The sequence below is a fragment of the Lynx rufus genome, unplaced genomic scaffold, assembly GCF_022079265.1.
Source record: "Lynx rufus isolate CCGP_SWC_20201006 ecotype Redwood Valley unplaced genomic scaffold, mLynRuf1.p SCAF_13, whole genome shotgun sequence".
Classification (NCBI taxonomy): domain Eukaryota; kingdom Metazoa; phylum Chordata; class Mammalia; order Carnivora; family Felidae; genus Lynx; species Lynx rufus.
The window spans coordinates 13,105,505-13,132,050 of record NW_025814827.1 but is presented as its reverse complement, the minus strand read 5'-3'; the positions used below and the strand labels follow the sequence as shown (position 1 = coordinate 13,132,050).

General features: G+C 39.6%; 1 protein-coding gene across 2 annotated transcripts in view; it reads left to right on the top strand.

Moving 5' to 3' along the window:
* The window catches only part of RAB8B (RAB8B, member RAS oncogene family), a 56,765-nt gene extending 31,471 nt beyond the window's left edge, over positions 1-25,294 (top strand). The window contains exons 2-8 of one of the 2 annotated variants that reach the window (XM_047075002.1): positions 11,026-11,086; positions 13,628-13,688; positions 16,339-16,416; positions 17,632-17,721; positions 19,252-19,317; positions 21,804-21,854; positions 22,700-25,294. In XM_047075002.1, the coding sequence (XP_046930958.1) occupies positions 11,026-11,086; positions 13,628-13,688; positions 16,339-16,416; positions 17,632-17,721; positions 19,252-19,317; positions 21,804-21,854; positions 22,700-22,792 (500 nt within the window). In that variant the 3' untranslated portion in view covers positions 22,793-25,294. Of the gene's footprint in view, positions 1-10,054; positions 11,087-13,627; positions 13,689-16,338; positions 16,417-17,631; positions 17,722-19,251; positions 19,318-21,803; positions 21,855-22,699 lie in introns of those variants that run through there. The other variant, XM_047075001.1, reaches the window with a different exon arrangement.
* Positions 25,295-26,546: the final 1,252 nt, after the last annotated feature.

Sequence of the window (26,546 nt, the reverse complement as noted above, 5' to 3'; positions counted from 1 at the left end):
GGATGGGGAGCCTTGAATGGGGTGTTCCACTTTGATGTTGGTTTAATAAAAACAAGTTGATAAAATATAATTTGAAATGTGTTTTGTCAGTTTTAGAAAAATGATGTTATGTGCTGCTGGATGATTCCCTGAGCCATTCAAATATCAGGATGGCTTTTTAGAAATGGTCTCTTGTCAATATCGTTCAGGTTTTCTTTCCTCCTAACCCCAAACACTTTCCTCCTAACCCCAAATCCCCAAACACTTGGATTTGGAAGTAGGGAGCATAATGATCGAACGTAAACTCCGAAGTAGCATGTTTTGGCAACTCACTCATTTTATGCTTTGCCTGAGTTACTATTCATTCCTTGTATTTGAAGATTAAAGTGGCAATTAGCTGGGGACAGGGGGTACAAAAGGAAATGGGATGCATTCTAGTCCTTTGTTAGTCCAGACTGCATCTGTAGATCTGAAATGTGAGTGAGAGAAGATCTTGGATTTACCAACTCAGTTGGTATTGGGTATTGGCCTCACTGTGTTCTGTTAAAAGTCAAGCCAAAGAAGTAGTAGGTGACAGAATCCTTTATCACCCTCTGAAGTTAGTAAAATGTCTTAAGTACGTAGAGGTGGATGGCCATATATATTTATATGTACACACACGCGCACACACACACACACACACACATACATACATACGTACATACATACATGATAGCCCCATGGAAGTGTTTCCTTCCTCTGCATGAAGCTCATGGTGCTGTTAATTGTTTACTTTTATATCACGAGGGAGTATGTTTACAAATCAGGATGATGTAATCATCTGCAGAAGATTTTCATTCTGATTGGGAAAAACTATACTCTGTTCATGCCATTTGTATTGATCTTCGTGTCATCCTTTTACTTGCATATACTCCATCTGTTTGTTTTAACCTTACTCATTAGCAATAGCTTATTATAATTACCCATCTGTCACCCTGGCTACCGTGAGCTGTAAATGCTGCTTAATTTTACTCTACTTCTGTGGCATTGATGTTGGTTTTGATCAAGAAAAGGCTTTTTTTGCTAACTAGATTCAGAGCACTGTGAGTTTGCAGTTATGTTTGTTTATTTTATAATCTCTGATCACTTTCCTTTTATCTAGTGAAAAATCAGTGGGAGAAGATGGGAAGGGGTGAGGTAGGTATTGCAGGAAAGAGATGATGACTTTTGATGATTCTTCTCTTCAGCTTGAAGTTATTTGGTACAGACCCTACCCCTTTCCCTTCTAAAAAAAAAAAAAAAAGCTGATTTGTATTAACTTGGTGAGGGAGATGACTAAATTTTGCCTTTTATACCAATATAAGCTGAAATCTTTCTTAAACAAGTGATTTGGAAATTTTCCTGAAAAATGCTAACATTATAGCCAAACTTTATTTCAGTCCTAGTTGCTAACTGATATATTACATCGATAACAATCTTTTTTGTGTTTACTCTTTTAAGAACTCAGTTCCCAAAGGGGAAAAAAATACATCATTTGTTTCTAGATAGTTGCACCATGGCATGTTGTTACTTAGTTATATTATTTTATATGTATTTTTTCTTTTTAGCTTTCATTTGCCTCCAAATGAATGGAAAATATGATACATGGTCAATACTTAGATCTAAAGGATCAGTTTTACTGCATTTTTGGTGCAACATCATTGGAATGTAGTTGTAATTTTTTCCAGTGATAATTCCAGTGATTTGGCAGAAGGTTTTCCCATAGCAACAGTGTGTCAAATCAGGGAATTGCTTTTTTATTTTCATTTTCTGAATAACCACTGTATACCCTTCACCCTTAAATGAAATGGACCTGACCCTGAGTTGTCAAAATACAAACAAGGAAATTCCAGGTTTAGGAAAGTGATAATGACTCATACTGGGGGGTGGGTGGGGGGAGGGGTGGGGGGTAGTGTTTGCCTACTGCAAAGGAACACTTTCTCAGAAACGGTGGATGGAGCAGAGGTGATGCAGGTGGTTTCATTTGAGAGCAGTATGGTTCTTGACATGGTCTTGAATTAATAATGGGGAAAGGGGTGGAAATCTCAGACATTCTGCACTTGTATTCTTCAAGAAAAGTTTAATTCATATATTTGGCTCTTTCTGAAAAAAGATTTTATTGAAGGTAAAACATCTGTTCATTCAAAACTTTTAAAGTTTACATTTTAACTACTTCAAGCACGTAGCTACTTCCAGATTGAGTAATACTTAAAACACATTTCCTTTCGAAAACGCAAGATTTGCAAAAGAGACTTGTCACGTATTCATTTGGCCATTCTCAAATGCTGATAATGCTGGATAATCTCTGCTGGCCCCTTAATCAGATTTAAAATTCTCAATCTTGTCTAGGTGTTTCTGCCTACTTTTTCTGAGTTGTAGCTGTGTTATTGCACCTTATTTGCTATTTTTGTTGTGTTTTTCCCCCTCTTATGTGATTCAACACACAGCTCGTTTAGCAGTTATCACTTGGTATATATAATAATTTGTTATTTTGCCCTATAATTTCCCAAAGACATGTTAAGAGTTAATTAAATCATTATAATTTAATCTACGAAGCCCTTTGAGACTCTCAAATACAGACCTTACATAAAACTATTCCTATCTGCACAATTTTTGTATCTGTTGCACATATGTATATGGCTCAAAAAAGTAAATTCTTCCTAATTTCTAGAATTAGTTTACGAGTTTATCTTTTGTTGGTATGATCAAATTGTATGGGTACAGCTGTCTTATGCCAAGAATGCCAAGAGTTGAGTTTAATTCAGTAACAAGTAGAAAATTCTAAAACAGTGTAAAGATGTGCATGCACCTTTTTCAGCAAAAAGGAGTAATATGTGTCACTATTTGTACCATAAAAGAGTTTTAATTTACTGCTTCCTATTCACAGAATAGAAGAACCAAAGAAATCTGAACACCTCTGTCTTCTTTTGGCATATTAGTTGTCTTTTCTAAGAGCAGATTATATTTGCAGACCCCTGTAAGTCCACGTTTGAAAAAAAAATCCTCTTTTTCCTATGTGGGATATAACAAAACTAACATATTTGGCTGCCAGTGATCATTTGAAACTGTTGTTAAATGCCTTCTAAGCTTACTTTTCAATGTTTTTTTTTTCCTCCTAAATTTTAGACTTTCTGATTTTCAAAAAAGAAACCAGATTGTAAATTTGAATATAAACAAAATAAAAAATTAAATGATTCTAAATCTATGCAGCAAAATTGGTCCTTGGTGAAAATACTTCTGTGAACTTACAGAATGTGTATTTAGAAAAGAACAATGCCTTGAACTCCTCTCCTTCCATCTAAGTAACATTCTTTTTTTTTTTAATTTTTTTTTTCAACGTTTATTTATTTTTGGGACAGAGAGAGACAGAGCATGAACGGGGGAGGGGCAGAGAGAGAGGGAGACACAGAATCGGAAACAGGCTCCAGGCTCTGAGCCATCAGCCCAGAGCCCGACGCGGGGCTTGAACTCACGGACCGCGAGATCGTGACCTGGCTGAAGTCGGACGCTTAACCGACTGCGCCACCCAGGCGCCCCAACATTCTTAACTTTATTTTTACTTTTACTCATTTTCTCCAAGTCCTTTATATTTTGGAAAAAAAATATTTTAAAGCTTCCATCTATGACTCTTATTTTTTCCTATTTCAGTAATCTATTTTTCTAATTAGAGATTTTAGCTATTTGTCCTAAAGTCAGCTACTCTAAAATCTCATTAATCTCCATGTTTGAAAGTCCACAAAAAAAAAAAGCATAAGCAAAATGAGGTTGTCAAAGTTTCAAAACTGGCACTATCTGTCTACACTGCATCTTTATCATTAATAATAACAATCTCAAGTGAGGAAGTGGATGTAGCATTTCTTTAAAGTGGATTTCAATATTTGGGAAACTTTCTTCTATTTCTGGAATATCTCTGAAATGTAAATAGACCAACCACATAACCCATATTCCGATAGCCTGGGATCACAGATGTTTCCAGATGTACTTTTGAAACAAAGTACATTTTTCCCCCCCGTTTCATTGTGAAAGTGCAGTATTGGACTTCTGCTTCTTAAAGTGGGTCAAAGGGGATAGATACCCCGTTGTTTTTTGGCTGTTGATATATGTATGTATGTTTGGCGCTGTGAGTAAACTCAGCTTTGGAATCTTGCATTGCTGTCGTTCACTGAAAGACTGAATGTCCCAGAAATAGGACTTCTTTTTTTTTCATGGATCTCTTGGCTGCAGCCAGAGTGGACTTTTTATAAAAGAACTTGAGTGGGAACCGGGTGTGGAACACATCAGTTGAAGGTCCCTGCTGCTTCTCCATCCCTGATTTTCCTGGGTGAGCTGACTTCCCCAAGTAACCCAAGACGGTTCCAAGGTAGAAGAGAGAGCTATGTGTGTACTTCTTTTTTCTTTTTTTTCTTTAACAAATTACTCCAGGTTTCTGCCCCCCAGAATTTCAGATTGCATGGGTTGGGGGAATTTGCATTTTTTTAAATGTTTATTTATTTTTGAGAGAGAGAGAGAGAGAGAGAGAGAGAGAGAGAGAGAGAGGTAGGGAGGAGCAGAGGAAAGAGGGAGACACAGATTCTGAAGCAGGCTCCAGACTCTGAGCTGTCAGCACAGTGCCGAACGTGGAGCTCGAACTCATGGACCGTGAGAACATGACCTGAGCTGAAGTCGGTCACTCAACCAGCTGAGCCACCCAGGTGCCCCTAGAGCTTATTTATCAGCACAGAGCCTGACACGGGGCTGGAAGTCACAGACCGCAAGATCATGACCTGAGCCCAAGTCGGAGGTTTAACCGACCGAACCACCCAGGCATCCCTGGCTGTGTGTGTTCTGAGCTACAGTACCCACAGGGCAAAAATGCATCTGATCACAGCGATGCTGAAGGTCAGGACAACTGGCTGGCCCTGGCGTTCCAAAGGCCAGGAATAGTCCTTCTTCATACCCTTTCCACACCCCAGCAAAGGGTGTCCTTTCACCCTTTCACAAACCCAGGGCAACCTCCCTATTCTCTTGAAGCAGAAAAAGGTTATGATAGTAAATAAAACATCTGTTGGCTGACTAGTTTGACATTGTGTAAAATAATTTTGTCAATCTATTCCTCTCCATGTTAAATTAGACCTAATTTGTGGAATGAAGGGTGGCCTAGTACTGCTCATTCCAAGCTCCTTGCCCTGCTAGGTCTATTAACTGTGGGCTTGGGTTGAGTTCAAAGGTTCCTTCCCTCTGTTCTGCTGGCCAGGCCCTCCCTCCAACTGCCTCCAACTGTACTACTGGTTTCTGAGAAATATCTGATAAGCGGTGCTTTAGGCCAAGTGCTCACACCATATCCCTCCCTGGAGCCTCACTGCCAGGTCTCTGCCAGCTCTTGTTCCTGTGGGTCGCCCTGGACAATGCAGAGACCTCAAGTACAACTTTACCTTCTCTTCAGAGGTGCAGGGCATAGCCCCTTCCCCCATCCTGAGCGGGGAGGGAGGCTATCCTCTTCCTTCTCCCACTGGAATGGAAAATCAGAACTCCTTCCTTTGTTCCTCTCCTGGAGTGCCACTCCCAACAGAGACCAAATGTGTATTCTTTCATTATTCTTAGCCGAAAGAGAATGTTTTTTTTTCCCTCCAGGCAGGGAAGGAAATGCTCCTGAACCCCTGCCTGAAGTCTGAGTGGCTAGCACTCCTTGCTGCCCCAAGGCCCTGATCTGCCCCCTCACTTTCTGACCTTGATCTAATCTTGCTATCACTCACGTTTGGTCACCAAGGGCTCCCAGGCCCTCTGTATATTGAGCAGTGTGGGGTGGGGTAACGCCTGCTTCCCCCACACCCCTGCCACCTCCCACGAAGATTTTTAAGTTGCCTTTCATCTCTAAATTTGGTTTGATTTTTCTGCTATTATTAATGAATGAGAGTCTCCAGATGTCATTTTTTTAAGTAACTACTCCTTCTTAAAAATTATGAACAATTTCAGGCATACAAAAGTACACCTAATATAAAACACTTCCGCATCCAGGTACCACTACTGAGTTTTAGAAATAATAAATGACAGAGTTGAAGTCCCTCTGAACCTCTCCTTAATCCCTCCTCTTCCATTTCTCTCCAGAGGTAACAGCGATACTGATTTTGTTGATAGTCATTCTCATGTATGTGTTTTATACTTTAATTACACATAGATGTGTATACAAATGATACATAGTACAGTTTTTGGTGTTTTTGAAATTTTGTAGGCATGGTTTGACTGTGAGAAATTTCTGCAGTCGCTTTTTTCACTTCATATTATGTTTTTAGATTCACTCATGTTGATTCGTGTGACTCTTGTTTACTGCTCCTGGATGGCCCCTCTGTACCAAGGGATTCTCCCACTGCTGGACACCGCCGTTGTCACTAGTGTTATGCCATAGACCCTTAAAGAACAGGCCTCCCCAGGGAGACGTGGCCATTCTTGTACACATCTCTTTGGGAAGGCCTGATCTTTAAATGCCAAGCTTGATTTTAACCCCTTTGCAATTAGTCTTTGCCAATCTGGATAAGTTGCTATATCTCCCTGGGCCTCAGTTTTCTTAGGCACACAGGGAGGACTGACTAATCCATCTCTAAGATTCTTTCCAAGCCTAGAATTCTATGGTTCCTTTCATGCTAGTTTTCCTGGTTCCTTGTAATGTATATATCAGTTATGAGTAACTGTTTAGCATGAGAATCAATTCAGAAAAAAAAAATGTGTGTGTGTGTGTTTGTGTGTGTGTGAATTCAAAACAAAGGGGCGCCTGGGTGACTCAGTCGTTTGAGCATCTGACTTCGGCTCAGCTCGTGAGTTCGAGCCCCATGTGCAGCTCTGTGCTGACAGCTCGGAACCTGCAGCCCTGCTTCGGATTCTGTGCCTCCGTCTCTCTCTGCCCCAACCCAGTCGCATTCTGTCTCTGTCCCTCTCAAAAATAAACAAACATAAAAATAAATAAATAAATAAATAAATAAATAAATAAATAAATTCAAAATAAAAATGGCTTTGAGTCCTTTGGGAATGTTTTCTTATAATGTAGATTTCCTATTTTATTGACTAGATAAATATTAATGACAAAAACTGGCACTGCTTTAAAGCCATCAAAAAATTACTGTTGGGGCATATTCTAGTACACGTGGAGACAGTGTTGGAGTCTTGTCTCCTGAACGTAGGTGTTGGGCTGTGTGGCCAGCTGGGCAGGCTGCACGAAGCCTGGTGGCTGATGGATTGCTCATGAGTTGGGATGACTCAGGGTCATCATTTTGAACATGAGTTATCGTATTATGTACTGCCAAGAAATGATGCTTTCTAAAAGGCTATTGAAATGTGAAGGGCTTTTTTTTACCCTAAACATAATGGTCTTCAGAAGCTATGTTTTTTAGATTGTATAGTTCTTTAAAAAAAAAAAAAAAAAAAAGTTGCTCCCTTCCTGCCAGAATGAGCTGTGGTGGTTATTGCTGCTGTTGATATGACAGACAGCCCCCTCCTTCTTTGTGGTCTCGAATCATCCGGGCCTGGTGCACAGGCGAGTCCTTTGGAGCTGGGACTCGTGGACGGTGAAGCTCATGGTCTAGTGCAGAGAGGTCATAGCAGCTGCTTGGTTTGCTCATTGTATTTTTTTTTCTTCATATTTTCTGCTTGTGGCTGAACACCGGATGAAGTCCTAGACTTATCATTAATCTTAGTAACATTCATGACAGGGTTGTAGTGATAGTGATATTCATATAGCTATGAATATAAAGTTCTACTGATTGGTAGATCTGAGTATTATTCTGACAGATACAATGACCAATCAACAGCTTTTCCACTCTCTCCTGTTTTTAGCAGTCTTGTGGGTCAAGGAAGTGACCAGCTCCAGGGATGGGTTTTGATTAATCTAAATTTAGGGATGAGTTTAGATTAATTCAATCTTGGTAACTGCCCATGGCAGTGATTGGTTTCTGAACTCAGCATTAGTCCCGAGAACATGACATTCTCATGGTTGTAATTCCAGAAGTGAAACATGACGGAAAGGTCGCTGGAGGCTTTGGGAAAACATTTCCTCACTTGGAAGTGAGAGGCATAAGATGATCTCTTTTCTTCTCAGTATTGCCGTGGTGGTCAGGAACGGTTATCAGTCAGGGGATGAAACTGATACTCCCAGGAGGGCAGAGCCCAAGGAGGTACAGAGAAATGAGCCGGAACTACTGAATTGAGTCATCCCTGAACCCCAACTCATCACTGGGCTTGTTATATGAGTCAACGAATTACTTTAAGCTAGTTTGATTTGGGCTTTCTGTTATTTGCAGCCAAAGCATCCTGATTGATATAATTGTATCCCTGTATTATGACTGGTTATTCTAATTCTGGAGTAGTCTCAGGAAGTTATCTTTCCTTTAAATGTCAAAGTGAGTGTTAGTCTACCACATAGTCTACTGATGTTATTATCAAACTAATTGTAATGTAAAGACCTTGATTTTCATATCGTAATAGATTTCTTAGCATCCTTACTATTGTTACTATGGCGTGCTAAGAAAACTTGGCACTTCCAAGGTTTTCTTAATTCTCTTCACACTTAGTAGAATGTAACCTTTCCTCTCATAAGAGTATTTAACCTTTTTTTTTTTTTTAATTTTTTTTTTCAACGTTTATTTATTTTTGGGACAGAGAGAGACAGAGCATGAACGGGGGAGGGGCAGAGAGAGAGGGAGACACAGAATCTGAAACAGGCTCCAGGCTCCAAGCCGTCAGCCCAGAGCCTGATGCGGGGCTCGAACTCACGGATCGCGAGATGGTGACCTGGCTGAAGTGGGACGCTTAACCGACTGCGCCACCCAGGCGCCCCTAACCTTTTATTATCTGTGCTTGTTTCTGCATGCAACCTAACTAGCGAAGAGAGGCTGGAGCCCTTGTTTGATTTGAGAGCAGTTCAGAGAAGTGTGTTAACAAAACCAAATAACACAGGATTAAGCCAGGACTTGCTATGTAAGGGATGGACGTGGCCAAGTAGAGAGCTGAGGGGGGAAGGAGGGGAAGGACCCACAGGTGGCATCCTCAGGGAAGGCTGTGGGCATGAGTGGCCCTGCACGTGCGGAGGGGAGGAGGTGTGGGGCGGAGAGATAGAAGGCGGCAGGTGGAGGGAGGCTCTGAGGGAGCAGTGCCTCTGGTGGCAAAGGCCGTATTGCCAGGCAGAGGGAGTTGGGCCCATAGCTTCTTAAAGATTGAGGTGACATTACCACGGAGATTGTTGACAGTTATTCTTGCAGCGGCATGCAGGGGAGATAGAACCAGGAGAGATGTTGGCACAGAGTCCTGGGACGCTTTTACCATAATTCACATGTGAAGCGACAAGATCTGTAGGATCATAACATCTGCATATGTAATATTGTACATTTATCTGGAATTTCAGAGTTTCTAAATCACATTCAGACACATTATCTAGTTTATCTAATTAGGTCCCCTCACCTTTTCCTACCTCCAGTCTAGGTCTTCTGGCTTTCAGGGCCAGTGCTTTTCAATAATAATATAAACGACATTTTCCATCTTTAGTGAAATTCAAGTTGAGCTAATTTGACCGTGTTCTATGCACGTGTCTCTCAGCTGGCTCCTGACAGCGGCATGAACAAAAGCTAACCCCCACAGCTCACGACTCTTCCAAACGCTGAAAACCTCTGAATTGTGAAAAGCTGGTTAAGTTTCACAGATAATGTTAGAACCGCCTCAAATAACAGAAAGATAGTCCTTCTACAGAAAACAAAAGGCGGAGTCCATAGAAAACTCCCTAAATGTTTTAAATGACTGGAGAGTGACTGAGACTTTAATGAGCCTCAAAATGGCAGCCTTTTTGTGTGTTCTCAACATTTATATGTAGAAACATTGTAGTAATTTAGCCGTTGAAGACTCTTCTCCCGGCAAATAACTGCATTTGATGGTTAAGTCAATACAGTGGATAATTGACATATTTTCTTGAAATGTCTCGGAGGCTGCTTTTAAGGGATTCTGTACAGGATGCAAAAGAATTGGGAAATCTAAAAGCTCAGTGGCCAGATGAAGGATTTAGCAAATTGCGTTCGAATTGTTTTCATTAACTTGTCCTGTCAGAGGGTAGCAGCTTATTTCTGGTAAAATGATAGAGCATTCTGATACTTGTCAAAGACTTTGTGGTTCTTTGTAGTTGAAATTGCTAAATAAGTTTTGAGCTACATAGTGGGGGGAAAATGGGTGAGGGTGGCGTTGAACGTTTAAGTGCCAGAGCCCCAAATGACTTTCGCAAACTACCTCAGGGTCCCGCTTGAGTGTTATTTACAGGTTAGAATCACCTGGAGAGCTTTTAAAATTACTAGTGCACAGATCCCACCCTTGACCAACTAAGTCAGAATCTCAGAATTTGGGGAAAGGAGCAGACCTAGCCATTAGTAGTTTTTTAAAGTTCTCCGGGTAATTTCTAAAGTTCAGTCAGGGCTAAAAACCATTCTAGCTATGTCAGGCCCAGTCAGTAAGATGCAAGAAACATTTATTAAAATGTGCATAAGATACTTGCCAGCCATGTAAAATAAATATGCGGGTTTTCCCATCTCTGAGCTCAAACAGGCAGGTTTGGGAGCCTGGGGTTTTGTTTTTTCCCTTAGCCAGTGACCGATCCCAAAGAACAAATGGAAGGAGACGGAGGAAGACATTGTAAAGAGGTCCCACGGTGTTTCTTAGGGAAAGATGGGCCAGAGGGGTAGGAATCATTGTTTATATGTATATCAGGAAGTGGAAAATATGGCATGTTCTCAGTCTATCTAAATTATATAACTTTAAGGGATGTGATCCATTCGTATCAAAATAATGAGGCATATAATACGTTCCATTTAACATGTGTGGGAATTCTTTGCAGAGTAATTAGCATTCCTTTCTTCAGCCTGCATTCAGAGGAAACATACCATTCACACCCTCTCTGTGTTCACATTTTCCAGTGCGTTGGAGAGACTTTTTTTTTCTTTTCAATAGAAATCTTTGTCCTTTTCCTAATAAGACTTGGATTATATTTGGAGAAATTTAGCGTTTCTTTCTTTCTTTTTCTGGCAGGAATTGATTTTAAAATCAGAACGATAGAACTAGATGGAAAGAAAATTAAGCTTCAGATATGGTAAGTAAAACAAAAATTATATACACAGTTTCTACCTTAAGTGGGAATTGAAAGTGGGAATTGAAATGTGAAAAATGTGAATTGTGGTAAGTTAGAGGTAACTTGTGATCACTAAAACGTCTTTTCTTTATCAGAACCAAGGGGAAGTGGGTAAATATTCAAAGGTGTCGCCACCGAGAATGAGAAGGTAAAGAATGAAGCCACTAACCCTTACAGCTGGAGGAGATCTGAGAACTCATTCTACACAAACACTAATTTTGTAGGGAAGGAAACTAAAATCTAAAGAGAGCATACACTTTATCATTGTAGTTGTTGCAGCTTTGAAATCAGATAAGGCAAAAGTATTCAGGCGGTAAGAAGCCTTAATGGCTTCTTCTGTGGGAAGTACAGATCTAGGTTCTAGGTTCTGCCTCTAATCTGAGGATTTGGACCTGTGCCTTCCCTTCTTAGGGCCTGTTTTTCATCATCTATAAATTGTTTGGTTGGACTGAAGACATTGGAGTTCCCCTCCCGATCTGATACTTTATAATCTGTTTTCACATTTCTCCTCTTTAAATAAAAAAATGAGGAACACTGGACTGATCTAATGTGTGATGATGACAAGAGTAGACAAAGCTTAGAAATTTAGAGCAGTATAGTTTAAGAAGGAGGCAGGGCAAAATAGTCAAGTAATATCTATCAGCTTTTTCCTTAGGCTGTTTTTCTTCCTTGAATCTCAGAACAAGACTAGAACTAGAGCATCATGTTGAAACCCACTAGTCCTTCTTTTACAGAGGAGGAACCTAGGACTTCGAGCAGTTAAGTCCATCTGAGGGCATTTGTCTGGGTTAATGTTAAAGCTGGGACAGCGACCCAAATCTGAAGCAGGATGTCAAGCTTCATATATTAGCCTAGTATAGTGAGTGGTTCCCAGTATATTTGTTGGGAAACATTGTGAAGGTTACCACAGGTTGCCCTTTTCATCTGTTGATGTTTAGTAGGCCAAATATTTTAAAGATAGTTTTAAAAATTTTAGGGGGAAGCCAAGAGAATTTCTGACTCTGTGCCGAACAGTCCTGACCATAGCAATAAGAAGCCTTTCTAGGAGCCTGCAGTCGGTCAGCTAATGAGAACTTCATGTAACATCATAGCACTATTTATCAATACTCTCAGCAGCAAAATAGTCTCCATTCAGTCTTCACGACCAACATTGAGTATGGCAGGGCTTCTCCTCCGTCCTCACGGCAGAGCTGGTTCCAAATGCAGCGGTGTGTTAGATCAAAATACGGTTAGTTGGCTCAAAGGTGCTTGGCTTGTCTTCCCCCTGATTTCTTTGCCATATACCAAACCAGTGCCGTGTGTATCTAGGCCTGATCAGTGAGAGAACAGCAGGATGAGGTGACTGTGGTGTGATGCCTGTCCCTGCACTAAACAACTGAGACCGGGATGCTCCAGTGTCATTCAAGGCGACGAGCTGCTTAGTGGCTTAGTGGTAGACCCTAGCCTACCTGAGCCTGTTGCCTCTCGTGCACAGTGAGGATGGTGGTCATCCTACCACTGCACTGGGTGGTGGGGGGCATCATGGGAGCACCAGAGGGAAGTATTTGGAAAGGTGTGTATAAATGTTAAGGTATTTTTTGTTTCTAATTTATGGTATTTCCCTCGGGCCTTCATCTCTTGTTTGGGTTTGGTATGCATTCGATTTCTAGTATATTTCCACAAATGCCTCGCTCTCCCCTGCAATTAAATTCTACAATTTAACTTGCCTTAGTCGCACAGGGAGTGAATTAGTTCTGGGGCTCATGGCAAATTTAGAAATACTGATGTTCCCAGATATCAAGTCAATGTGACTCCCTTTGTAGGGATTGCTTCAATAAGCATAATGAGAAATTTGAAAAAAATTTTTCAGGATGTGTTTTCATAGAATGCCATCAGCTAAAAAGCAAGAATATATTCAAGTTTATGTAATTTTGAAGCGTTGTCCATATTTTCAAGTCTTTGGAAGCATCGTCACCCGCTATGTGTTAAACTCCAGGCTCCCATTTAATCCCAGGCTCTATAGCTGAAAAAGTGCTCGAGGAGATCCATTTTAGTGTGTTCCGCTGAGCAGAATTTCCACAGTAGTAAGTCTAGCCCAGTTGCTTGCGTTGTACAGAAATCAGACTTTCGGTCAAGAGAGCTAGATGCCTTAGTCATTAGGCGTTTATAGAAAGGATTATAACTACCTCCAGGGGTCCCAGAATTTGGAACCATTCTCTGTTCTCTCCCACGTGTGTTTGACTAATATGCCAGTTCCTAGCCGGGCCGTGTATTTTCCTGTTGCTGCTTTTATCATCAAGGACCAAGTTTCCCACCAAAGTCATTGTGAGCTCCTGACAGGCTCCCGTGGCCACCACCGCCTCCAGCTCACAGGCAGCAGGCTCCCGCTGCGTCTCGTTCCCCTTTCCCTTGAAACCACTGCCTTTGTGAGCAGACCAGAATTATATCCACAGCTTAAGGTCTCTCCTCGGTGATGCCGGCAATAACTTTTAAAACCTCTCTCTCCTTTGTTTCAAATTTTAGGGACACAGCGGGTCAGGAAAGATTTCGAACCATCACAACCGCATACTATAGAGGAGCCATGGTGAGTGTGTTTTAGGGTTTTGTAACTCTTCCGGTGAAAGTAAAACATGAATATTCATTTGTCAAGTTGAGAGGATCCAAGCTAGAGTCTAGTACAATGGGAGAGATACATTTTTGGATGTAAAAACAAGACATTTAAAGGTTTTGTCTTTGTTTTTTTTTTTTGTTTTATGTTCTGTGTTTAGTAACTGCATGCTTTGCCGTTGGTCTTCATAATATTAATCAGGTCAATAGCCTGTAGATGTTTGAGAACTCCTCCACACATTCTGAGCAATTGTAGATTTTTTGAAAGCTGGGAGTCCAGTTAAAGACAATGCCAGCGATTCAGGTAAAGCCTAATAGATGAGAATATGAATAAGGCCGTGCGTGCGAGTCAGGGGTCAGAATCGGGAGATATTGCGGTTGTTGGGCCTATAGGATTTAGTGACTGACTGGCTGTGAGGAGGTTACTCTCAGGGGTCTGCTTGGGCGGCCTGGCAGGGTTATATTGCTCTTTATCAAAATGAGTACAAAGAGGAAGAGAAGATTTGGAGGGGACAAAGACAACCTGGTGGTTCACTTGTTGGGTTTTTGGTGACGACAGGGGATATTTGGGAGCTGATATCCAGTCGTTGGTCTCCAAAGCATGCCTGACCCTGTCTGTCGCTTTGGCCTCATCTTGTCTCCCATTGGATCTGTTCACTCTTACCAAGATGGCCTTCTTTTAGTCAATCCAGTGGGTTCTAGGCCTTTCTGGTCAGCAAGATATTTATAATGTTTCTACTGTGTGTTGGGCACTGTGGGTTTTTTCTCCACCCCTGCCTCAACCCCATTGCCCAATTCAAGTTTGATACTCAGTCCTCAGGTCTTGGCTTTAATTTCATTCTCTCCGGGAAGTCTTCTCTGACCACCCCTATCTCCTCAGCCAGATTAGATTAGCATTTATATTCAAAACTCTCCATGGTGGGGAGCCTGGGTGGCTCCTTCCGTTCAGCCTCCGACTTTGGCTGGGCTCATGATCTCGTGGTTTGTGGGTTCGAGCCCCATGTTGAGCTCTGTGCTGGCAGCTCAGAGCCTGGAGCCTGCTTCGAATTCTGTGTCTCCCTCTCTCTCTGCCCCTCTCCCTGCTCCCGCTCTGTCATTCTCTCAAAATAAATAAGCATTAAAAAGTATATATATATATATATATTAAGTATTAATGTATATATTAAATATATATATCTAAAACTCCGCATGCTTCTTCACAGCAATGGTGAGTTATAATTACTAGTATAATTATTGTTTATTGTTTTCTTTGCTAGCCGTGCTTGAAAGGAAGGGGCCTTGTCTATCTTGTTCACTGCTGGTAGCACTAAGTATGTTATCATACACATAGTGGGTGCTCGCTAAATATTTGTTGAATGGATGGATAGATGGGTAGATCTAGCACTTAGTATAGGAGTGTGGTCTGGTGATACAGATTTTACAAGCGTCGGTTGATACATTTAGAAGATAAGCCTTTTAGAAATACCAGATGTGAGGGTCTTTAAAGATACGATGACATTGCCTTTCATTAAACCTGTATAACAAATGTATTCTGTTTTAAGTGTCTGTGATTTACGTAGATGATAGTGACATTTTGATTAGCCCATATAAAAAGAAATAATTTTATTGTATTTATTTATTGTCAAAGATTTTATTTTTAAGTAATCTCTACATCCAGCGTGGGGCTCAAACTCACAATCCCGAGATCAAGAGTCTTTACCAATTGAGCCAGCCAGGTGCCCCTAAAAATTATCTTTTTGGGGCACCTGGCTAGCTCATTGAGTTAAGCGTCTGGCTTTTGGCCCAGGTCGTGATCTCGTGGTTCTCAAGTTTGAGCCCTGTACCAGGCTTTGTGCTGACAGTGCGGAGCCTGCTTGGGCCTCTCTCTCTCTCCTGCTCTCTCCGTTCCCCCCTCCCCCTGCCCCCAAATAAATAAATAAACTTTAAAAAAAAGAAATAATTTTATTTTTATTTACTTTTTAAATTTTTTTAACTGTTCATTTTTGAGAGAGAGAGAGAGAGAGAAACAGAGCACGAGCAGGGGAGGGGCAGAGAGAGGGAGACACAGAATCTGAAGCAGGCTCCAGGCTCTGAGCTGTCAGCACAGAGCCCGATGCGGGGCTCGAACTCACAGACCGCGAGATCATGACCTGAGCTGAAGTCGGATGCTTAACTGACTGGGCCACCCAGACGTCCCAGGAAATAATTTGAAAGTAGTATGGTTACAATCTTAGTATAGGGGTAAGAAGCAAGACATTTCTACTTGTAATAAATAGACAACAGAAGTGATTATCTCTTTCTTTCAATGCTATTATCTCTGTTTTAACTTAAATACTCTTTTAGCTCCAGTTAGTGCTGATTCTTATCACATGAAGTCTGGTAGAAAGGGTGTATCACCTTTACTGCAATCACTAATTCATTAAAGGTTAAGAGTAAAAATGTTTACAGACTATCTATTTACATGGTGAGACAATGGAAGTATTTATTTATTTATTTTTGCTTCTCTGTACTTTAAATTTTTTATTGTATTTCATTAAAAAGGACACAGGACAAAAAATGGTTTCTGGAGGGTAGAGGTACACTGCCATTATACTCTATTACTTTAAGTATATGAAGTACTAAATAAAGATGTTATTTTCTTGTCACAGGGAATTATGCTGGTCTATGACATCACAAATGAAAAGTCCTTCGACAATATTAAAAACTGGATAAGAAACATTGAAGAGGTATGTATGGGAAGAGAATGGTGATGCTACGGAGGAGCCCTGCTGAGTACTTTAAAAGGGCTCCCTCTGTTTCTGGAAGAGGCTGCTGAGCTGCCACAAAGTAGGGCGCGGCCAGGTCAGGCCCCCTCGCTCTGAGGAGCACCACAGAGGGAGAGATCTCTGGTGCTGCCAGCCTGGTGACCCTGTCAGACAGGGGGGTACAGCCAGGACAGCAGTTTCACAGAATTCTAAACTTGGGCCGGATCTTGAAAATAATTTCATCCAAGTCCCCCGTCGCACACATGAGAAAACAGAAGAGACTTGCTTGCGCTCCTTCCGAGAGCTTTAACATCTGACCCCAGATTCTTGTCGTTGGACTGGCAAAGATACCTCTCTTCCAACATCTTATCAGTTTTCCCTTCTAACATTTTCTCCATCTTAACGTATTTGAAATCTGGTTTAATTCCAGATTGACTGGTATTAAGATGTGTTTTTATGGGGCGCCTGGGTGGCGCAGTCGGTTAAGCGTCCGACTTCAGCCAGGTCACGATCTCGCGGTCCGTGAGTTCGAGCCCCGCGTCGGGCTCTGGGCTGATGGCTCAGAGCCTGGAGCCTGTTTCCGATTCTGTGTCTCCCTCTCTCTCTGCCCCTCCCCCGGTCATGCTCTGTCTCTCTCTGTCCCAAAAATAAATAAACGTTGAAAAAAAAAAAAAATTAAAAAAAAAAAGATGTGTTTTTATGTCTTTGACATTTCAGAAAGCAATCTGACTTTGAAATCATTTTGTACACATTTATATTAACCTACATGAATTTATATTTTAAGTAGTTCAGAAGCCAGAGTCCCTTCCTCATTGGCCCACTCAGTACTGGGTTTTTTTCCCCCCCTTCTTTACTAATATTTGGTAATCCTTCTAAATCCTTTAGTTTCCTTCTAAACTAATATTTGGAAGTTTTGTTGTTGGACTAACCGTCCGTTTTATTTCTGTTTGTTCATGTACAATAAAAGGCATGAGAATGACCGCAAGCCTTTGAGGGAAAAGTTAGCACGGACTCTTAAGCTGTAGCTCTTCCCTCCTCCCATCTTTTACATTTTCCTCTGAATCAGACCCTGTGTTGAGCAAAAGCTTGTCTTATTATTAAATTTATGGATATGTTTCTGACAGGTTAGGATTTGTCTACTGAATACCTGTGTTTTTCTCAGGCAGTTTTTTATAACGTACTATTTTCTCCCTGCAGCATGCCTCTTCAGACGTTGAAAGAATGATCCTGGGTAACAAGTGTGATATGAATGACAAAAGACAAGTGTCAAAAGAAAGAGGAGAGAAGGTAAATTTGAACTGAATGCATAAAGATTGGAATCTATTCACACTAAGCGTTTATTTTCTTAGTATTATTTAATTATTGGTTTCAGTTTGAAAAGTATCTGTGATTTTAATCCTTTAAAAAACAACAAAGAGATGTAATCCATACTTGAATGTTGTGAATTAGTATTCGAGATCCATCCCCATATAATGTGTAGTCATGACTCATTCCTGAAGAATTTGCTGTTTTCTGGGAGATACAAATTGGTCCTTTTTCAGATTCCTACAGCTTAGAGTTCAGGCTATTTCTTCCATATCTGTGTGAAAATGCCCAGTTTTAAAGGTCAAGTAAATCATTCTCTTCAAGTAAAAGTAATAGAATAAGTGAAGTTTAAATAGTAATCATAGTCCAGTTCCTTTTTTTTTCCTAAGAATATTTTACTTTACTACACATTAGGTTTAGGTCATTATGAATAAACTGCTTGTAACTCATCAAAGCTATGGATCTCATTTACAGGGATTTCTCTATTTTGCATCCTGCAAAAAAGGCAAAAACGTTTATTATATGTACATATTTACTTCTAAATTTTCTAAATTAACATTTTCTAAATTAACTTAGAGGCTTCAATTTTTAAGTCTTGGAATTTTGCTGTGCCTTTTTTTAGTGATACATACAAAATACATTTTGTTTTTAAATCTGACTGCAAACTTTTCCCCTATGAACATTCATTTATTCTTTGTATTTTAAATGAACTGGGAGCTTTTTGGGAGTAGATGGAAATAGAAACCAAATAAAAATGAAAGCATTGAGTACCTAGTATTTTAAGCTTTCATTATCTCATGCACCAATTTATTAAAAAAAAGGAAAAGTTCGTATAATGACTGTTGGGAGAGTTGTACTTTGGGAGCAGATAAAAGACGTCAACGAATCCCAAATTAATGGTAGGAGCGAGTGTCTGTTTCATAGTTTTTCTTTTCTTCTTCTTCTTCTTCGTCTTCCTCTTCTTCCTCTTCTTTTATTTATTCATTCATTCATTCATTCATTCTGAGAGAGAGAGAGAGAGAGAGAGAGAGAGAGGGAGAGTGTATGCATGCATAGGGGAGGGGCAGAGAGAGAGAGAGAGGGAGAGGGAGAGGGAGAGAGAGAGAATCCCAGGCAGGCTCCGTGCTATCAGTGCAGAGCTCTATGCAGGGCTTGATCTCACAAACCATGAGATCATGACCCGGGCTGAAACCAAGAGTCGGACGCTTAACTGACTGAGCCACCCAGTTGCCCATCACAGTTTTTCTTGTAAGTATATTAGAGAACTGAAGTATAATAGAAAAAAAGAAGTACTCAAATGGTGTTTTGAGTGGAAGCAGTGCCATTTTACTTGTGATGAATGAGTTAGATGTCTACATTTCAAAAAATAGAAGAAAGCAAAGAAATTTGAGAACCACAAGAGTTCTCAACTACATACTGTACCTTTGGGACTTTGAGAAACCTAGAAAATGGAAATGCTTTATATGTTGAAGCAAATTAAACTGAATTTAAATGTTTCTGTTTGCCTTTCAGTTAGCAATTGACTATGGGATTAAATTCTTGGAGACAAGTGCAAAATCCAGTACAAATGTAGAAGAGGTAAGAAAGAAATGTTTGATGACTTCTCTGGGGTAGCATTAGAGCTTAGGTACCTGTGTTCAACTCTCCAAGACTTGTTATTTTCTTTCTTTTTTTCTTTTTAATTTTGTTAAATGTTTTATTATTTATTTTTGAGAGAGAGAGAGAGAGAGAGAGAGAGAGGGTGTGTGAGCAGGGGAGGGGCAGAGAGAGAGAGGAGACACAGAATCTGAAGCAGGCCCCAGGCTCTGAGCTGTCAGCACAGAGCCCGACGCGAGGCCCAAACCCACGGACTGCGAGATCATGACCTGAGGTGAAGTCAGACGCTTAACCGACTGAGCCACCCAGGCACCCCGTCTTGTCATTTTCTTAGTAAATGTCTTGTGGGAACTCCACCTCCATCTTGTGAACTTCTGTGCTTCTCACTTTCTGCGGACTCAGGTTGTTAAATGCACCCAGCCTCCACGTGGGCTATAATGAGATTGCTCAGTTAAGATTCACCGAACAGAAGGTAAAAGTTCCATTTAAGTGCACCTTTGCCCTTTGTTTGGGAAGCTGGAAATCCTGCACTCGCTGACCAAGCATAGTGTCCTCTGCTCATTTGTCATGGTTCCTGTCATACTATGGTAGCCTGTAGCAGGAGAGTCTTAATTACTTTCATGTCGGTACTCTCTCAAGAGAGAAACTGTATATTGAACGGGTTCCCTTAGATTAAGCATGATACATTGTAACACAGCAGTATTTAGTAGAAATAAGTGTGTCTATCAGAGAGTAGTTTTAATACATTTTCAGTAAGTTAACTGTTAAAGACAACCAAATCATCTAAAGACTTCTAAGAATAGATTTTATTTATCACTGGCAGAGTTGTTGATAATATTTTCTTTTTTAAAAACATTGTTTAAACTGATCACAAAAATGATACATGTGCGTTAATACATGTAACTCAATAAACAATAATGTTGATGGTTTTGTAGACATTTAATTTCTTAGGCTACTCGCCACTCACCATAACATTATGGCTAAAAAACGAGATTGAAATGACTTTATTGGCTTGTGAACACCGATCAGAACTTTTTCTTTGTTTTCAATAAAACTAATTTTTTTCCGGCTTGGCTAATGGGTGTTAGGAAACAGGAAGCTTCTTTTGATTTGTTTACATAAGCATAGATAAGCAGAAAAATGCTTCTGTCCGCTTGCCACAAAAAAGCAGAAAAAGGGGAGCTTCTTTGGTAGAGACAGGAGAAAATGTGTTCACTGAGATGGCCCAGATAGGATTGCTCTCACAGAATGAACTCCATACCCTGGCTTAATGGAGCAGGTGTAGGTCTCTTTTTGTGCACCCTACTCACACCTGTGGCTTAGAGCAAGCTTTGAGTTATGGAAATACAGAGCTGGGGAGTTGCCTGAGCTGCTTGTTCTGACCAGGTGTTCTACAGAAATTAGCAGTTTGCCCAGAGCTTTAACTTAGTGCGGTTGGCTTGTCATAAGAACTAGGATGGGCTTCTTTAGAAACTTAGACCCACAGGTGACCAGTGTGACAGTGCAACACTGATAATGAATGATGATAGCGGTTATCACATTGTTTCTATTTGGCTTGATTGGACATAATCCTGTTGAACATCTTTGGGGGTATCAGGAGTGCTTGGGAACAAAGAAAGTGACAACTGTGGGTTTAGCATGGAGACAACTGAAGGTGCTTTAAGAGTCTTGGCTCTGTAGAGGGGTGCCTGGCTGGCTTAGTCAGTGGAGCGTGCGAAATCTTGATCTCAGGGTTGTAAGTTCAAGCCCCACATTGGGTGTAGAGATTACTTAAAAATAAAATCTTAAAAAAAAAAAAAAAAAGTCCTGGCTCTGTAGAAACAAAGTAGAGATGATAGGGTTAGAAAATGTGTGGTTTGGGTCAAGAGACACTAGGCACAAAGTAAGATTAGTCAGATTTGTCCTGCTTCCATTTGAACTGATTTCCATGGTGGGGAATTTAGCTGAGCTAAGACATGGAAGATGATATATTCTCGGTACAAGAGTGAAAGCAGTTTGAAAGGGAGGAGATTGGAGATAAAAGGTAGAGGTTTTTGGGAAAACAGATTCTAGAGCTCTAGGTATTCATTCAGTGATTAAAGAGATATTCAGCATCTCCTAAACCAGGTGCTGTGTCTCTCTCTGAGGACGTGGCAGGACTTAGAGCCTCCGCCCCACTAGGTGCTCTTGGTGCACCGAGAAAGCTACCCATAACTCAGCCAGTGTCACATTAGGAACTTGTGCCGGATATTATGTGCAGAAAATATTTGGAGAGTGAATGCATGACAGTTTTATAACACTGGAAAGTGTTTATGATATCATTGAAAAATAAGAGGCTATTCAAGTGTGTACTATGATTGTAGTTATGTCCTTTTCTCGATTAAAAGGTGTCAAATAATATATTTCATAATGAATTAATGAAAATTCCACATTTCTATTTTAAAATATGCTATAAACATATAATAATAAAATGTTTGGTTTACCTTTAGGCATTTTTTACACTTGCACGGGATATAATGACAAAACTCAACAGAAAAATGGTTTGTATCACTTATCATTTTTATTTTCCTTATGCTATTTGTTAAATTTGTGGTCTTATTCATGCTGTTTAATTTGATTCGTGCTTTTATTTGATTAAAAGGATAGGCCTGATTATGATATATTCACGTTGACTCCTTTTTTTCTGGACTCACGTATTCACCTGGTTGAGCTTTGATTCTTATTTCTGTTTCTTCACGTTTCTTACTTCTGAACCACAGCTGCCTCACTTCTTTCATCTGACTCTTAAAGGTGGTCTTTAATGGAATTTTGACCAGAATAATTAAAATATTAATGACACAAATTAAATTTTTGCCATAAAATTATGTAGCTTAGTTTTCATGTGACAGATACTTATATCTATATGTAATTATGATCTTAAAGTTGTTAACGTTTGCTTAAATTAGACATGATCTCAGTGATGAATCATTAGGACCACATTGGAGGTTTGTTTTAACCTGAAGCCTGAATATAATTGTATACCTTATGTTACCAACTCTTCCTATATCTAACAAGAGGATTGCCTATACCAATATCTTAACATCGTTTCCCTCATTACCCTTGAAATTTTACAGTCCTTTGGCTATAATTTCTCTGAACTGGAAATAGGAGCTTCCTGTCTAATATATTGTTAACATAAAAGGTGCTATCCTAAAAATATTTTTCCCGTTTGAATCCACCATTTCCAAAGAAACAATGTCAGAGCCTAACGAGTTACTTTCTAATAAAAAAAACTCTACTGAATACGCATTTATGGTTTTATTTGATATTTGTGTTTTTTAGATAATTGGATCCAAACCATGAAACTTCAATTTGCATGGTAACTTTATTATCTTCCCTTTTTTAGAATGACAGCAATTCATCAGGGGCAGGTGGACCAGTGAAAATAACAGAAAACCGATCAAAGAAGACCAGTTTCTTCCGTTGCTCGCTACTTTGATGAACTCTTTCTGAGAGACTGCAGCACACCTAAAGGACCCTTTCCGGCTTCTCTGAAAGCACAGGTCAGCCAGCCTCAGAACCACACCGCCCGGCTGCTGCGGAGAACACCACTGAACCTAGACTTCTCGACACAGAACGCCACATGGGTTCCAGCCTCGTGGCCTAGAAAGATAACAGGCTCCTTTTTTCAAACATGGAAGCAATGAAGTGGAGACATGCGCAGGACTTAACTTGTTTTTTCTTTGGTTTGTCCCAGAAGCTGCTATCTTTCTTTTTCACTTTGCACATCAGTGTTAGCCTGTCCCTGCTACAGCACAGTCTCAGACTCGTATCTGCACACTTTTGCCTTGTGAAGTTCTAGACAAACTTGTGCACTTGGGGGTGTTTGAAAAAAGTAAAACATTTAACGCAGAGATTAATATGCTAAAACTAAAAGATGTTGGGTCTGGTTCATGTGGCCAAATGTTATTGCATTGATAGAATTTTTTTAAGGGCTCTAGTTTGTGATTTCCTTCAATAAGAATCATTAAATTCTGATAAAATTCATCTTAAAAGTTCATAAAAATGTCCATCTATTCATCAGAGGCCACAATTTATTTCTCCAGATTGTTGAGAATTTTGCTTCATTCCTGGCCTTTTGGTCAGAGAGTTTGGGTAGCTGAAGAAATCACTTTTTCAATTGATTACCTCTGCCTCATCTGTAGAAGCTACGTTTGGAAATCACCTTAAGCTCACTTTTCCTGGGGTTTGTATTCACTGTTCTTTCCTAATTTTGACCTGTTGTAACTGCTCAGTTATCTAAAACATAACATATTTGAACATTGTTGTCTGTTTCTAATTGTGAACTTCTTGAGCTGAATTTTATACAGGCAGAGAGACGTACCATTTGGGTTTTATTTCAGCGTCCTATTGTTCTGTCACATCACATATGTAATATATTTTTTTCTTAGGTTCACTCCCTAGCTTGCTGGTTTCGTTTGTAATACCCAGTTCCTACTGTAATCCCTGTCTGCAAGAGTTAACAAGAATTATATTTAGACCTTTGTTCGTAGAAAGCTTACCTACAGGGAGAGAGATTAACTTGTTGATATAAATTTAATAGAGATAGCTCTTGGTGATGGTAAACATAATGATTTTTTATTCTGGTTTTATTTGGGCTTCTTTTTTTTTTCTTTTAAATAAAGATAATTAGACCTAGACCTAGTGCAGCCTCTAGGAAAAGTCTTGCCCTTTTGTTAGAGAAAATATGAGTAAGGTTTCCATTCTAAAACAGCTATTGTTGAATGCGTAGAACCCAGTTCCATCTGTTCAGGTTCATTGTTACAGAACTTGGTCCAGTCATTTGGGTCAACGCCAACCAAGAGCTTAGCTGCCTTTCGCACCAAACACTGGTACTGGTATACCTTTTGTAGATGAAACCTTCACTTAAGAAGAAAAAAAGTATTTAGAGTTAACTTATGTGCCAAATTCAGATAATTTTGACATTGCTTTTATCCTAGCCTTCAGTGTCAAAACACAGAAGGGAGTAATAAATCGGTGATTAGGGAAATGAACTCTCTTAATAATCACTCTTCCTGTTAGGTCCTTTTTGTTTCATGGAGGGTACCACCATGCTTGATAGTTTAGAGTGGAGAGGAAAATGGAAATGGATTGCTTGTTACCACAGAGCATTGTGCTTCAAATTAAGACCTAGCGTTAGAATGCTTGGACCAGTCAACCTTTATTTAGTACTTGTTTGAAAACTTACGTCCAGTTTAGCAGCAGCAAATATACCAGAGCTATTTTTGATGGATACGCTAAACTTAATGTTGACAAATTTCAGCCTTCTTGATTTTTTTTTTTTTATTTACCTATCGGTTTAGAGGCACCTGCTGGTGTCCCAGTATAATCAGTAATTGCTCGATTGAAAGCTGATTGTACATCTTCCGTCTTAAAATTAGATACATTTTTGGAAAGAAAAAATAATTTCTTAGAAACATCTTGTCTTTGCTAATTTTCCGAAAAAATATCCAAGCGGTTAAGCTTTCTGAATGGTAACAAAGTACTTTCTAAAAGGCAAGTGCTATGACACCATGTATGAATGTAATTCTAGTAATTTACCTCTGACTATTTGGTGTCTTAACACTTTGGTTTATATCTCAGGGGTTGTCTGCAAACCAAAACTGACATTTTCTGTGGTTAGACTTTTTTTTTTTTTTTTTTAACAGAATGCTTTGCTTCTGATTTATTCCTTCTCTCTTCTTTTGTCTTATATGGGTTAATAATTAGTCTCCATGAATTTCCCTTTGAAAGAGCCTGTAAAAGTGATGAGTCTAAAAGTGCTCTTTGAAGTAGCAGCAATTTGGGGATATATGCTCTGTTATATAGAAATAAATTGTCCTTGCTATTTTCTTACATGTAGCTTTGCTGAATTGTATATAATTTGAGCTAAGACCATAGGAAATTCCCTTTCTGCATGGTAAAATGCCCCAATAAATACTCCACTTTGCTTCATAATGTACCTACAGTGCATTATTTTTTCTATTTGTAGATGAATTTAGTGACAGATAATTGTCTGTTCCCTGCTGAAACTGAAGAAATCTAGTTTTGCGTGAACATGTTTGTGGTCTTAGGGGAAAGGTACACGCAGACTTTGGCAGCAGTTAGTGGTTCGGTGGCTGCACTTTATTGTCAGTGTGCGAATTTTTGACAATGATTGGACTAGACCTTTTCAAATAGAGTCTGAGGATGTCAGACCATGAAAATGTGCTGTAACTAAGTTAGCATGTAAACCAGTTGATTGTAAGACGTTTCACTGGGAATTTATTTTCGCTATGTTTTACTTCATACAGATTATGAGAAAATAACCACCTGTGCGTCGGTTAGGAGGCGCCACAGGGTTTCTTACTATTTACGTGAGCATTTTGTGCAGTCTTTGTTATAAATGTTCCGAAGACTATACTCTTTACTCTGAAGGACTATTTTTTAATTATACCTCATTTAGCTAACTAGTATTCTAATACCTGGTAGAAAAACAGTGAGCCAGCCTTTAAGCATCCGGCACCATTTAGATTTTATGTTTTGTTTTGGACTAAAGACATCATTGGAAGAGGTAGGAGATAGTTTACTTTAGAATAGAACATACATGTCATATCCACTTAGTGCAAAAAAGGTATTCTCGCCCTGTCTACATTAAGAAATTTAGCTGTGCAATATAGATAAATGTTTGCAGAAATTTCTAAGTAAGAGATTATAACTCCATTTTACGGATTCTGAATGCTGAGAATCTGTATTAAGACTTATAAAGTTTTTCCTGTGAACAGTAAGTGATACATTTAAGGAGACTTTCTTTTCTAGTTCATGACTTAGATTTCTGTATAAATTTAGTACTTAATCTTTAAAGATGGACTTCTGAGCTTCAAATTTTAAAACAGCATTTCGTTACGTTGGTTTACTTAGCTCAGATTTTAAGCACTCATTTCTGCTGTCGGGTTTTTTAGAATTTTTCTTTTAACAGAAAGGACCATTCCTTTTCCTTCTTGTGATATCCAAAGAAAGGAGGAAAAAGGAATGTCTAAAAATGAAATTCCTTGTCCTAGAGGTACAGGATATGCTAATAAAAATTTAAATCCCAGCACAATTTTACAGGAGAATCAGTCTTTTTTTTTTTTTTTAGACTAATAATATTAATGGGAGTCATGGTCAATATGAAAAAATTCTAAATGACTGAAATTTACAGAAGTGAAAATTAGCAAACAGTTATTTTAGGGATA